The 13958-nt window shown below is 43.3% G+C and overlaps 1 protein-coding gene across 1 annotated transcript in view; it reads left to right on the forward strand.

Annotated features, from left to right (window-relative positions):
* The window catches only part of Csmd2 (CUB and Sushi multiple domains 2), a 535133-nt gene that overhangs the window by 463413 nt on the left and 57762 nt on the right, over positions 1–13958 (forward strand). Inside the window, exons 44-46 of the mRNA XM_076862996.2 lie at positions 850–995; positions 11036–11116; positions 11633–11746. Coding sequence (XP_076719111.2) covers positions 850–995; positions 11036–11116; positions 11633–11746 — 341 coding nt within the window. The remainder of the gene's footprint in view (positions 1–849; positions 996–11035; positions 11117–11632; positions 11747–13958) is intronic.

Below are 13958 nucleotides of genomic sequence, written 5' to 3' on the forward strand. Positions count from 1 at the left end.
GGAGCTTATTTTAAAATTTATTTAATTTTCATGAACTTAAGTATAAATAGCTACACATGGCTAGTGGATATTAAACTGGACAGTTCAGCACTGATTTATGAAGTGATGTATAATATAACAAGTTAATTTTAAAATGAAAATACAGGTTATTTATGAATAAATGAAGTTTCCTAGATGGTATTTTTTTCAAACCACTGAATCTTTGAAGAAAGAGATAGTATAATTTTTAAATTCCTTTGTTTAGAGCTTAGGACCTTTTGGGGAATCATCAGGAGATAGTGGGATTCTTTTCCAAAACTCCAAGTAATTGTAAAATATAATTGTAACCAGTCTGTCCTGAGTTAATTTCTAGCTAAATTTTCAAGCAATTGCTAAGAAAAGAGAGGAGGGACTAGATAGGTTCTGGTGAAAAAATTCTGCATCCAGAAAGGCAATGTGGTTACGTCTCTTTGGGGAAAAGAAAATGGAACTGACCTGGATAACAGTATGAGGTTCTACACCAGTTCCTCAGCCCTGGCCCAGGGCTGCTCAGATTGAGGACTGCAGTTAGACCCTCAGCCCTGCTCTGTGGCACCTATGTTGCCCCTGGAGTCCATTTAAGGGATTGGGCTGGTGAAGAATCAGAAGAATAGGAATCCATGTGAGCTTCACTGATTCTATCAACTCCATTGGGAGATAGAGTTGGGAGGGTTTGAAGAGAGGTGTTTAGGACATTGGAGAAAGAGCAGTGGGTGCAAGAAGAGTCATAGTCACCTACTCCTGGTCTCTCTTAAGGCCACTGATGGCACCAGGGAGAGCAGGCAGCCACCATGACTGGTGACATGATAGGACCTTCTTTCCTACATGCAGGGATGGGCCTCAGCATACGTCTCCACAGCTAGGAGTCTTCACCCGGAGCTTGGCCAAGAAGACAGTGCACAGTTCAACCAACCAGGTCCTGCTCAAGTTCCACCATGATGCAGCCTTGGGTGGGATCTTTGCCATCGCCTTCTCTGGTCAGTACGAATCTTGTCCTGGTGGGAAGGGCAGGCTCTCAAGACTGGACTTGACTCCTGACTCCACCATTTGCTAGCTGTGTGACTTTGAGCGAATGTTACGGTTTCTCTAAGTCTCAGAGTCCCCAGAGTCATGAGAGGGAAGTGGACTAGCCTGTGTGTGAGCTCCCAGCACAGGAATCCGTCAGCTGACCTGTCCATTCACCTGTGCCCAGCTTCTCCTTTAGCACCTTCTAGAAGGTAGTCCCCCTCCATAGGGATCTGAAGCTTCTGCTGACTCTCAAGGGATGCTGTGATTTCATGCACCAAGACAGTGATTTCAAGTAGGATGAGCATGAACAGTTCAGGGGGGTTTGCCCTTGCTGGAGGCTCATTCTCTTCTAGGAAACCAAAGTTAGTTCTGAACCTGGATACTTTTCATGTTGTTATAGCAGATGCTGCTTTAGAAAAAAAATCACAGAAAGTTCTCCATGGGCTTGAGCTGCTCTATGGAATAATGTCCTTGTTCACAATTTACAAAGCATTACATATATTTGAACTGGAAATCAGGAAAAGTGGATTTCATTCCTGGCTCCACTGGGTAGAGGGGGTGTATGTGACTGTGTGACCCTTCTACAGGAGAGATGTTTCTTCACTTATGCCATGCATGGTTTGGACCTTTTGGCCTCTAAGGTTATAGAGACATTTGAGGCAGATATTATCATTTCCATTTTCTAAAGAAAGAAATGAGAGCAAAGGAAGTTTCCAGAACATGCCCAGAATGTGCAGATAGAACTGGCAACAACACCCAGGTCTTTCTATTCTATAGTATCAGCTCTGGTGTGGCTGCTGGGTGTGAGTGCATTCATAGAAACTTGAACACATTCAGCCCTTAACCCATGGAAGAGGCAGCTGTAAAAAACCAGAGACAAACAGAAACAATAATGTAAAGATGAACGGTAGCTCCAGCCACCACCCTAGGAGCTGTAGCCCAGGATAAGTGTGACCCAGAGACAAGACTCTGCCCTCTGGGTTGGTCTCAGTACCCACACCCCTCCTGTTGAACACACCTCTTCCCCCCAAAAATGGGACTCACACTTTCAAGTGATTTCATTTCAACTCTGTCACTGCTCCCTAGAGAAACTGTGGACTCCAGAGTCACAGGCTTGGGTTCAAATGCTGGCCTTGCCACATATAGGCTGTGAGACCTTGGGTCTCTCAGTTTACCTTTCAAGGCCTTAGTTTCATTAGCCTCCAAATGGGAACGATATCAGCACTAACCACACAGGGTTATGTTATATAATGCATAGAAATCCTTAGCTTCAGGCTCCGAGTACAAAAGTACTCAACAAACGGCAATGCCCAATTTCTGTCACCATGACTAGATACCTGAAGTAAACTATTTATTTAAATGAGCAAAAGTTTATTTTCACTCACGGTTTCAAGGGTTCCAGTATGGCTGCTTGGTCCCCTTACTTTGGTCCTGTGATGAGGCAGGGAGTATGCAGAGGAGCAAGGCTGCTCACCTCACAGCAGCTGGGAAGCAGGGGAGGGCAAGAAGAGGGCCTGGGGCCCCAGTGTCCCCACCAAGGGCATGCCTCATGACCTCACTTCCCTCCAGTAGGTTCCACCACTTCCCAGTAACGTCACAGGCTGGTGACCAAGCCTTCAGCACATGGCCTGTGGGAGAGGTTTCAGATCACAATTGTAGCAGCGGTAGCCCTAAGAGTCTCCTTCGTCATGGTTATTATTATGACATTACGGAGGGCAGGGAGGTGTTGCCTTGGTGCTAGGCCAGATCTCTCATTCCTACCTGTGCCAGGACCCAGGGAAGGAGGCCCAGCCCAGCCCCAGGCCATCCTTGTTCCCCACTTCTCCAAGCAAGTCCTCAGGAAGGGCACGTCCTTCAGGGTGAATCCTGGGCACTGTGCCCTTCTGTATCTCAAAAGAGACAAGCAGCCCTTGCAGTGGTCTGAATGCTTATGTCCCCCTAAAATTCATATGTAGAAATCTTAACCTCCAAGGAGGTGGGGTCAAGAGAGCCTTTGGGAATGATTCAGTCACAAGGGCAAAGCCTTCATGAAGGGATTAGTGCCCTTCTGAAGAGGCCCCAGGGGCTCCTTGACCCCTTCCCCCTCGTCAGGACTCAGTGAATTGACCTGGGCCAGTGAGCAAGCCCTCACCTGACACTGAAGTTGCCAAGCCTTGATCTTAGGCTTCCCAGAATCCAGAGCTGTGAGAAGTGGATTCCTATTGTCCATAAGCCACTCGGGCTATGGTAACTTGTTACACCAGCCCAAACAGACTAGATGGCCCTTAAACGCCAGCTTAGACCTCACTTCCCTCCACTAAGTTCCACCAAGGCCTCGTTGACCAGAGGAGCAGGCAAGGGCACCTCAACATACATGTTATTTCCGTTATATAAATGGAAACATTCTACAAATGTCTGTTAGATCTGTTGCTACAACAAAATGCCTTGGATTGGCTAATGCATAAAGAAAAGAGGTTTATTTATCTCACAGTTTTGGAGGCTGAAAGTCCAAGATCAGGTAGCCCCATAGGTTCAGCTTCTGGTGAGGGCCTTGTAGTAGATGGCATCACAAGGGTGGGAATGTGTGCAGAAGAGATCACATGGAGAAACAGGAAGCCAGAAAGATCAAGGAGCCAGGCTCACTGTTTTTGTAACCCACCCTCACAAAGACTAACCAGGATGCTGAGGGAACTACATCCAAGGCAGGACCTCCAATGATACAATTATCTCCCACTAGTTCCTAATTCTTCAAGGTGCCGCTACCTCTCAAAATCACCACACTGGTGACCAAGTTTCTTGCATACCTTTGGAAGGCAAACCACAGCAAATATTCTTCTGTGGCTCGATTTTTTTTCACTTAAAAAGATCAAGTTTATGAAATTCATGCTGATGTGTATGCTTGCTCTTAGTTCATTTTCAATGCCATATAGTATTCCATCACACTAAAATGCAATTGTTCATCTAATTTATTGTTTGGTTTTTTAAAAAAAGAGAGAGAGAGAGAGAGAGAATTTTTTAGTATTTATTTTTCAGTTTTCAGCGGACACAACATCTTTGTTTGTATGTGGTGCGAGGATCGAACCAGGGCTGCACGCATGCCAGGCAAGCGTGCTACCACTTGAGCCACATCCCCAGCCCCTCATCTAATTTATTGTTAATGAACATTTAGGTTCTTTTATTTCAAGCAATATGAACATTGTTGTCCATTTCTTCTTATGAAGGTTGCACACGTTCATCAGAGTTTCTCTAGAGAACAAGCCTTCCCAGTGTCATGACATTGTAAGCATGCACATGTGTGCAGTTTCACTAGGTGACGAAATGTCATATAGAGTGGTCATAACAATTTATTCCTAGCAAGTCAGGAAGTGTTCCCATTTCTCTGCACCCTTGCAGACACTGAGTTTTAACAGACCTTTACATTTTTAGCAATCTGGTAGATTCATGAAATGACATTTCACTTTTACATTAATGATGAGGTTGAGCATCCTTTCATGTCTTCATGGACTTTCTCATTCTGTAAAATGCCTGCTTCCATTGAGCTTCCTTCCTCTATAGAGAGACAGCAATCAAGTAAGTGGACAAATCAAATCTTTTCAATTTGCAATAAGGGCTATAAAAGAAATGCATAAGAGGCTAAGACAGCAAGTAACAGAGCGAAACTCTACTCCGTGTAGAGTAATTGTACAGACTAAGAGGAAGTGTTTGAGACAAGAACTAAAGGAAAAGAAAAAATTAGACCTGCAAAGAGTTGAGAGTGGGAGTTGGGTGGGACAGAGAAAGTCCACCTTCCTACAGGCTAACATCAGCCCTGAGTAACTTTCTTTTTCCATAATGATCAATAAGCAGAAAAAGAAAATACCTTCAAGAAACCTATGAAAAGGAGTCTATGATTGTTTTTAAAAGAAGAAAATAGGGTTTAAATTGCAGAGAAATTTTTCCTTGAAAAGATATATTGTTTAGGAAATAGAAGTAAGTTTTAGAAAGTATCTGCTTCTGCTTTTACATAGGAATCTAGATCCCATGGACTCTAAATAAAAGGTAGGATGTTGAGACAACAGGCAGAGATGAGAAGAGAGTTCTGGCTGAGGGGTCAATATAAGAGGAACTAAGTCCTTTCCCTTCCTGAACAATTTAGTCCTAAGTCCCTGCATGGAACGAAGCAAAATAGATGTCCACTTCTATCAAGCAATGGGAACCTTTGTGACCCAGGCCACAGGAGGGAGAAGGAAGTCCACCCCGCGGGGCTACCTGGCATGGGAAGTTGAAGCCCATGAGGGAGTTAAAGCCCTCTGTACAAGGAGGGAGCTGGCCTGGGGTGTCAGAGCTCAGAGCAAGATGAGCAGCATCCATGTAGGGTTTTAGAGACAAAGCAGACCAGCAAGGGGAGTCAGAGCCCAAGTGGGTGAGGGGCAGAGTGACAGTAAAATGAGACCTTGATTCCAGTTAATATGTTAAGGATAACAGAAGACAGGCTTCTCACTATCAGAAAAGAGACTTTAGAAACACAGGAAGAGCAAAACTTAAGATAAGGGTATATCATCCTATCTTTGAATTGGAGATATCAGTGTGAATTTACAGTGTTCAGAATTCAGAAGGGTGTGTGTGTGTGTGCGCGCGCGCACATTTGTGCCTACATGTATTCCTTAGCTCCTTCCACTGAGAGGGCTTCAGAGCCCTGTCTCCCCAATAACAATGAGCACATCAAGCACCAGATCCTGGTTTCTAAATAGCACTTTTCAGTAAGATGGACCAGGGCTCCTTGAAGACATGGCTCATCCCAAGGCTGAGGCAGAGAAATACAAAATGAGCCAGAAGCATCTAATGGCAGAAAGTAAGGAAATGCCCAAGGAAAGATGGAGACATGTCAAAAGAACATAGACATTGGCTTGAAGGAACTCCTGCTGACCACACCAGGGATAATGTGAACATCAAAGGCATTGGTAATGGTAACAAATGGCCACCTGTTGAATAACACGACACTACATTTAGCCACATAGACATCAGTGAATGCATTCCAAGTTTTATGAGAATGGATCATTTGCACAGTTTCAAGCTTCTTCCTTTAAAATAACTACAATCTGTGTTAGAATCGCTTTTGGGTAGAGAAGCCTAGAAGTGCCACTGTGATCATGCAATCCTGGTTGGCCTCGTCAGTGATGGGACAAGACATCAGACCCTGGTTGAGAAAATGCAATTGAGAAGAACCCGCCATGACTCCCATGATGGTCCAGTCAAAGACGCACAGTCCAAGTCTAATCAAGAGGAAGCATCAGACAAAACTAAACTAGGAGCATGCTATAAATTCACTGTGAATATTCAGCAAACTTGGAAAAGACATGAAGGTCAAGGGAAGACTTCAGAACTGAACTGGACTAACGGAAACCAAAGAGACATGACATCTAGCACAGCACGACTCTGAGCTGGATCCTTCCGCTATTTGAGACTTTATTGGGGCCAGCAGAGAGACTTGCATGAGATGGAAGGATTTGAGGCAGTGATGTATCATATTCATTTCCAGATTTTGATCGTTATTTTGTGTTTATGTGGGAGAACGCGCTTGTTTGTAGGAAATACACACTAAAAAATTCCAGGGTTATGAGGCATCGTGATAATTGCTTTCATTCAAACATTTCATGGAATGAAAGGTTTTTGTAATATGGTTCCAACTTTTCCTATACCTTTGTGACCATTTCAGATTAAAATTTGTTAATTGACAGGGGAGATAGATAACAAGAAATAAGATTGAAAAGAAATGCAATAGCACATTTTAAATTAGCACAGGAATTAGCTAGGAGAAACTACATTGTAGAAAAACATTTCAGAAAAGTGGAGAACAAACTCAAAAATGTCTATAGGAGGAGGGAGGAGGACAGAGACTTGAACTTGATTGGGAAAAGATGGTGAACAGGAGAGCCAGTGAACAAAGATCCCGCATAAGGATGGAAAAAAATATATAAAGGAAAGAGCCAAATGAATGGAATAGAAATAAATAAATAAATAAACTTTCCTGAGCTGAAGGAAGATCTGTATAGGTAGAGTGATCAGGTGGACCTTATAGCAGAAAAAATCAAAAATAGCCAGGCAATATTTTCAAATTCTAAGGATGGAGAGTAGGAGAAATCTACTAGAATCCAGGCTGAGAAAGTTACCATAAGGGAACCAAATCCAGGCAATTCTCAGACCAATATTTGGCATTGGGTTGCAGAAAATAAAAGACACGCTTCTGTAGATGTGTAAGCGGCGGAAACGTTGGGGCTCCATGTGTGAAGGGAGGAAGCAGTCACCTGTTGGGATGTGGGAACTTAATGACAGTACTACCCTAGTCTCAATCTGAACAGTCACTCAAGGACATACTCACCCAAGGGGCGATGAGCCAAGAACTCAAAACAAAGAACACATATTAGCCGGATATGGTGGTGCTCACCTGTAATCCCTGAGGCAGGAGGATTATGAGTTCAAAGCCAGCCTCAGCAAAAGCAAGGTATCAAGCAACTCAGTGAGACCCTGTTTCTAAATAAAATACAAAATAGGGCTGGAGATGTGGCTCAGTGGCCAGTCCAGCATACCCATGAGCCTGAGGAAGGGCAAGCAGAAAAAGACACAAGAAAGAATACGGTGTATACTGGCCTCAATGGCCACTGCTGAGTGGACGGCTGCTCACGTAAAGCAAGGACCCCACCTGCCTTCCAGTGACCATGTTAACAGTACTAGGATCTGACTAGCCCAAATCAGTGCCTCACCACCAAGGAGGATGAGAAGGGTGGGCATAAAACAAAACAAAGGAGTCAGCCTTGCCTGTCCCCCACCATTGATGTAATAGTGTGTATTGGGGGGTTGGGGATGGAGGTGTCTATGAAAGACTGATGGTCGTACACCAAAATGCCAAGAGTATTATACCTAGATGGGGGGACTGGGGGAATTTTTGTTTTGTTTCTTTCTGGCCTTCCATTAACTTCCTGCATGGAACAGAAATTTGTAATTTAAATAATAATAATATTTTTAAAAATGCAATGGGAAATCACTCCCAATCCAAATAATAACCACAGACTGTAACATACCCAGGCTGTGTTTAAGTGGAGATTATTTTTTAGTGATTTTTTTTCTGGAAAAGTGAAGCATACCATAGAAGTTTTAAAGGTAAGTATGAGGCTAAGAATAGAAGATACCAATTTTAAGAAAAAACTATTAAGGAAAATGACAGTTGTCTAAATTTAAAAAAAATGAGACTTCTACAATCAGAAGAGTGCCATAAATAAAATTCAGCAAATGACAAGCTGTGAATATAGAGTTAAGAGGCTAAGATCAATCTTGAATATCCAGAGTTCTTCAAATTTGTAAGAAAAAAGAGGAGCAAAAGACATAAATAGAATGATATTGGCCAAATTACATTGTTACTTTGTGCATTATGTGCATGTACAAATATGTAATCCCATCAGTATGTATGACTATAAGGCACCTTTTAAAAAATGTGAGAAAGCCAGGCACGGTGGTGCACACCTACAATCCCAGTGACTCCAGAGGCTGGGGCAGAAGGATTGCAAGTTCAAAGCCAGCCTCAGCAACTTAGCAAGGCCCTCAGTAACTTAGGGAGACCCTGTCTCAAAAAATAATAGGGGTTGAGGATGTTGCTCAGTGGTTAAGCCCCTCTGGGTTCAATCCCTGGTGCAAAAAAAAAGAAAAAAGGCTGGGGGCGGGGGGTGGATATGAATAGACAGTTTAAAAGAAAAATGCAAATAGCCTATTAGTGTATGAAAAATGTTTAACCTATTAGTTATCAGATGCCAATTAAAAGAAAATAAGTGCTGATTTTTTTGTCACATTGGCAAAGATTGAAATGAATGCTGTCTCCCCCGGTGGGCTCTGAGTCCTGGGTGGGTAGGGACTATTGCTTGTTATCCTTGTATTCTTGGCACAGGACCTGACCCAAGGTGAGCCCTCGATAGGTCACCACCCGGTGAATTGGACAAAAGAAAAACGGCAGCCCTCAGTGTTGGACAGACTGTCATCTCTTGATATGTCAGTTGGAACAATTTTCCTGGAGAGTTAACTGGAAGCACCCCTCAAGAGCAGATGCGGTCCTCCTGGTTTCTGTTAAATCAAGATTATACAGGCTCAGCTACCTCAAGAGTGCCTCTTGAGCTTTAATGCCTACACTCCATAAAGCTCACGTATCTCTCAGTGTGACACTCTTCAGCCAACACAACTGTATAAAAATTTAAAGCGAGGTCCCCCAAACATAATAGGACATTTTAAATTAAACCATACATAGGGAACGTCCCAAATTACTTCCCAGCTGCAGTTGGTAAAATGACAGCATGCCACGTGAGCATCTGGAAAGAAGCTCAGATTCCACAGTGGAGAGCGAGTGAGAAGTGTCACAGGAGCGGTTGGTCACCATGGTCCTCTACCACCGCACACCTGTCCCAAACACATACCCACCGTGGCTTTCATGTTCTAGCCCTTGTTTCTGCTCCAAGTTTTACATCATGAAACTCCTAAAGTCTTAAAGCTCAGCAATTTTTGCAGGATGCACTGAATGTTTATGGTTCAGGACACAAAGTATGTGTGAGGCAGTGCACCAAGCCCTTTATTTAGTACAGCCATTTAATAGTTGGGTGCCCAGAAAGTGATGTTTTAAGTGTTTGGCTTATAACATAATGGCTGTTGGATTTTATGGTATTTTTCTTTCTTTTTGGATTTTGATGTACAGTGCATTATGTTTTTCCATGTAAAATATCTGAAAAAGGAATCCTAGTTAACATCTGATTCCTGGGAATACATTCTTGGCATTCAGCAGGAGATGCTGCACTTTTAAAAGGCCATGCATTTTAATCAGTCCTAGTTTCTAAAAAAATCATTTTTAAAAAAAATTCTTGTGTGCAGGATTTCATCACAGTTTTTTAAAATTGCAAAACTTTGAAAACCTAAATGGTTGACATTAGAAATCTGTGCTACAAATTCCAGTAAATCCATATGATTAAATCTTGTGATATCATTTCCATCATATTTTTGAAGAAATTTCATTATATGGGAAAATTCTTATAATGCAATGGTACTTGGCAAAGATGAGCACAAAGTATATAACATATGCAAATGTGGTAAGAGAAAAATAGCTATAGATGCAGAGCACAAATACTCCAAGTTCTTAGGGTTAAAGGCAACTGATACCTCAGAGAAGAAAATGCATGGGTTTAATTTTCTTCCTACTGTTTTCATAGAAAAATCTCAGCTTTTTAAAAATTCACAATGTATTACATTTATATCATTTTTAAAACACCTATTTTTAAAAAACATAGCAGGGGTGGAGGTAATTTTGGAAATAATAACAGCAGTGGCAGCTGACACTTAGATAGTACTTAACTATGTGCCAGGGGATGAAAGCCAAGTTGGGAGCCCACAGTGGCCTCTGCCTGGGGAACGCCACCCTGCACCTTAGTGCCATCCAGCCTCTGCCCCAAGGGGAAGACTCAGGATGTCCACTGAGGTCAGCCACATTGGGCCAAAGTTCAGCCAGTGCTCACAGCAGCCACCCTCAGGACATAGAGTGGTGGAAAGAATATGGGACTTGGGAGCAGCCACATCTGGATTCCAACCCTGCTAATACCACTTAATACCTTCATGACCTTGGGGAGGGAACTTCACCTTTCTGAATTTCACCTGCTCACAGGTAAAGCAGGAACACCTCCAGGGGATCAGCCACATGAGACTTAGGGGGCTCAGCATACAGAAGTATCAACACAGAGAAGGTGCTCAGCAATACCCCCCTCCCTCAGTGCTGAGGACCATCGCTGGCTGCTGCTTTATTACTAGTTATGAAAGATGGTTCCATATCAAGAAAATAAAAAGCATCACAGAAGATAAGCAAAATAGTAGTTGGCTAAACCTGCCCCGGGTACAGATAAATACTCATTAATAAATATCTACCGTGTGCATGAGCGAGGCCTGGGAAAGTGAGGAATTGAGCAGATGAATGACTGACTGTGTGCCCCGGTGACACTTTTGCCTGACTCAGATTCTTTCCTCTTTTCAGCTTATCCACTCACCAAGTGCCCACCTCCCACCATCCTCCCCAATGCTGAAGTTGTCACTGAGAATGAAGAATTCAACATAGGTAGGTACCTCCTTCCAAATAGCAAGGACCGCAAGCCATGGCTGGAGGGAGGGGCAGGCAGCAGGGCTCAGCTCTTTCTCCTGTCCAGGGAGAGAAAAGCAAGAGCCCTGAGCAAGAGGGTTGACAGTCTATCAACCGAGTTTGCATCCAAAATACCCTCCCTCTTCCTTTTTGCCATGCCCAGGAAGAGGAGCCAGGAAAGTGGTTTTCCTCTGTGATTCAAGTCAGCATTATTTTGAGAAATAAATCCCAGCACTATTTTGAGAAATAAATCCCTGTAAGACAGTGTGGATTTCTTAGAATATGAAGATATCCATGGTCTCCAGCCAGACTGAGCCGTGAAAGGGAAGCAGGGGTTATCTGGGCCCTGGATTAGAGTTGAGCCAGTTGTTGAAGTCTGAACAGCAGTGACCCCCCACGGATTGCTTGCTTGGAAGTGGATTCAAGGTGCTAAGGGGTACTCAACAGCCCTGTCCAACTGCTCCACAGCATCCCCATGTTGGTCTCTCTTGGCAGGTGACATCGTTCGCTACAGGTGTCTTCCTGGCTTTACCTTAGTGGGGAATGAAATCCTGACCTGCAAACTTGGAACCTCCCTGCAGTTTGAGGGCCCGCCCCCAATATGTGAAGGTAATTGCATTGAACCTCATCTATTGGGCCTGGAGTTCCTCCCAAACCAAACCCTGGCTTCACTCCTCTCTTGAGTCCCCATTCTTAGCTCAACTGTCCCTGCCTTGTAAGCTAAAGACCATGTGGTAAATGCTGGTGAGTGAGCGAATGAGGAATGAGTCCCCACCCTGTCTGAGATCTGGGCTGTGAATTGACCATAGTGGCCATGTTTATTTCTGTCTTCCCTTTTCCTTGCCTGAGCATTCCCTGGAATTGCATACTGAGCTTTGGAAGGAGAACATTCTGGGTCCTTGGGGAGAGCAGGGCTCTCCCCAAATCTTGCCCGGCTGGAGTATAAATGTGCTCAAGGTCCTGTGTGCTGACAGGGGACCCCGAGTCCACAGTTGTCCTCATCCAGTGCGGTGCCTTGACAGCAGGTGAATTCCCTCCTCCTCGACCCCAAACAACCCTCCCCTCCCCAGGCATCTGACCCAGGGCAAGGCACCCCCTGTCCTGTGTATAGGGTTCTCTTCCCTGAAATGAGGATGATGACTGCCCTCAGGCCCTGGGGCTGCTGTGAGGAGTGAAATGGGATCATCACGTGAACCACTTCAGAAAAATGCCAGGCATACTTGATGGCTCCATGTCTCTGCTATTATTACAACGCGTGCTACTGCTGCTTCCTGGGCTATTGCTACAACAAACGCTTAGTGCCTGTGGAGAAATAGGCCAGCTTCTCCTCCACCCCATGGGAAGCAAGGCAGAGGAACCTGCAGCGGGGGTTGTTAGTGCATTAGTGTTAGGAGCCATGAGCCACAGAATTGGGCTCCCAGGACATGGAGAAATTCACTGCCTCTTTATTTCAGTTGAGCCAACGCCCCTGCATGCCAAACAGCTCAAACAATCATGCTCAGTCCCGGGCTTTCCTGCGGGACTGTGTCATTCTTGCCTTGTAGACTTTCTTTGAACAACAGCTTCATTGAGATATAATTCACACATGATGCAATTCACTCATTTCACGTGTCCAAGTCAATACTCTAGTTCATTCAGAATTTTGCAGCCATTGCTGTGAGCAATCTTTATCACTCCAACAAGAAAGACCACATGCCCATTTGCAGGCACTATTTCCTTCTAACTCCTCAGTTCTAGACAAACACCAATCTGGTTTCTGTCTCCATGTATTTGCTTAGTCTAGCTATTTTATATTAAAAAAATCATACAATATCTGGTCTTTTGTGACTGGCTTCTTTCACTCAGTGTCGTATTTTCAAGTTTCATTCCTACTATAGTATGTATCACTATTACCTTTTTTGTTGCCAAATAATATTCCATTGAATGGATATACCACATTTTGTTTAGCCATTCATCAGTTAATGAACATTTGGGTTGACTCTACTTTTTGGCAATTGTGAATAATGCTGCTATGACATCCATGAATCTGTTTTTGTATGGAGAATATGTCTTAATTTCAATTAGATATATACCTAGAAATGAAATTACTGGGCCTATAAAAACTCCCTGTCTAGCCTTTTGAGGAGCTACCAGTCTGCTTTCCAAGGTGACTAAACCACTTTACATTCCCAACAACTGTGTTTGAGGCTTCCAACTTCTCCACACCCTTGCCAACACATATTATTATTTCTCTTTTAATTCTTTCCATTCCAGTGAATAGAAACTGTTATCTTATTGTGGTCTTCATTTGCATTTCCCCAAGGGCTAATGATTTTGAGCATCTTCTCATGTGCTTATTATATATCTTCTTTGGAGGAACGTTCATTCAGGTTCTTTACCATTTTCAAAATTAGGTTGTCTTTTTATTATTGAGTGGTCATAGTTTTGTGTATTCTTGATAGAAACCTCCCATATGTTATTTGGGGGAAAAAATTCATGGATTGTCTTCTCACTTTCTTTTTCCTTTTTCTTTTTCTCTTTGGGCACTAGAGATTGAGCCCAGAGGTGCTTTAGCATTGAGCCACATCCTCAGCCCTTTTATGTTTTATTTTAAGAAAGGGTCTTGTTAAGTTGCTGAGTACCTTGCTGAGTTCCTGAGACTGTCCTCAAACTTGCAATCTCCCTGCCTCAGCCTCCCAGACTTCTCGTTTTCTTGATGGCCTTCTTTGAAGCAAAATCATTTTAATTTGATGATATCTGATTTATATATCTTTCTTGGGTTTGTTGTGCTTTTGGTATCATTTTTAAGGAATTATTGCCTAGTCTATGCTTTCTTCTAAGA

The sequence above is a fragment of the Callospermophilus lateralis genome, chromosome 7 (assembly GCF_048772815.1).
Source record: "Callospermophilus lateralis isolate mCalLat2 chromosome 7, mCalLat2.hap1, whole genome shotgun sequence".
NCBI classification, from domain to species: Eukaryota; Metazoa; Chordata; class Mammalia; order Rodentia; family Sciuridae; genus Callospermophilus; species Callospermophilus lateralis.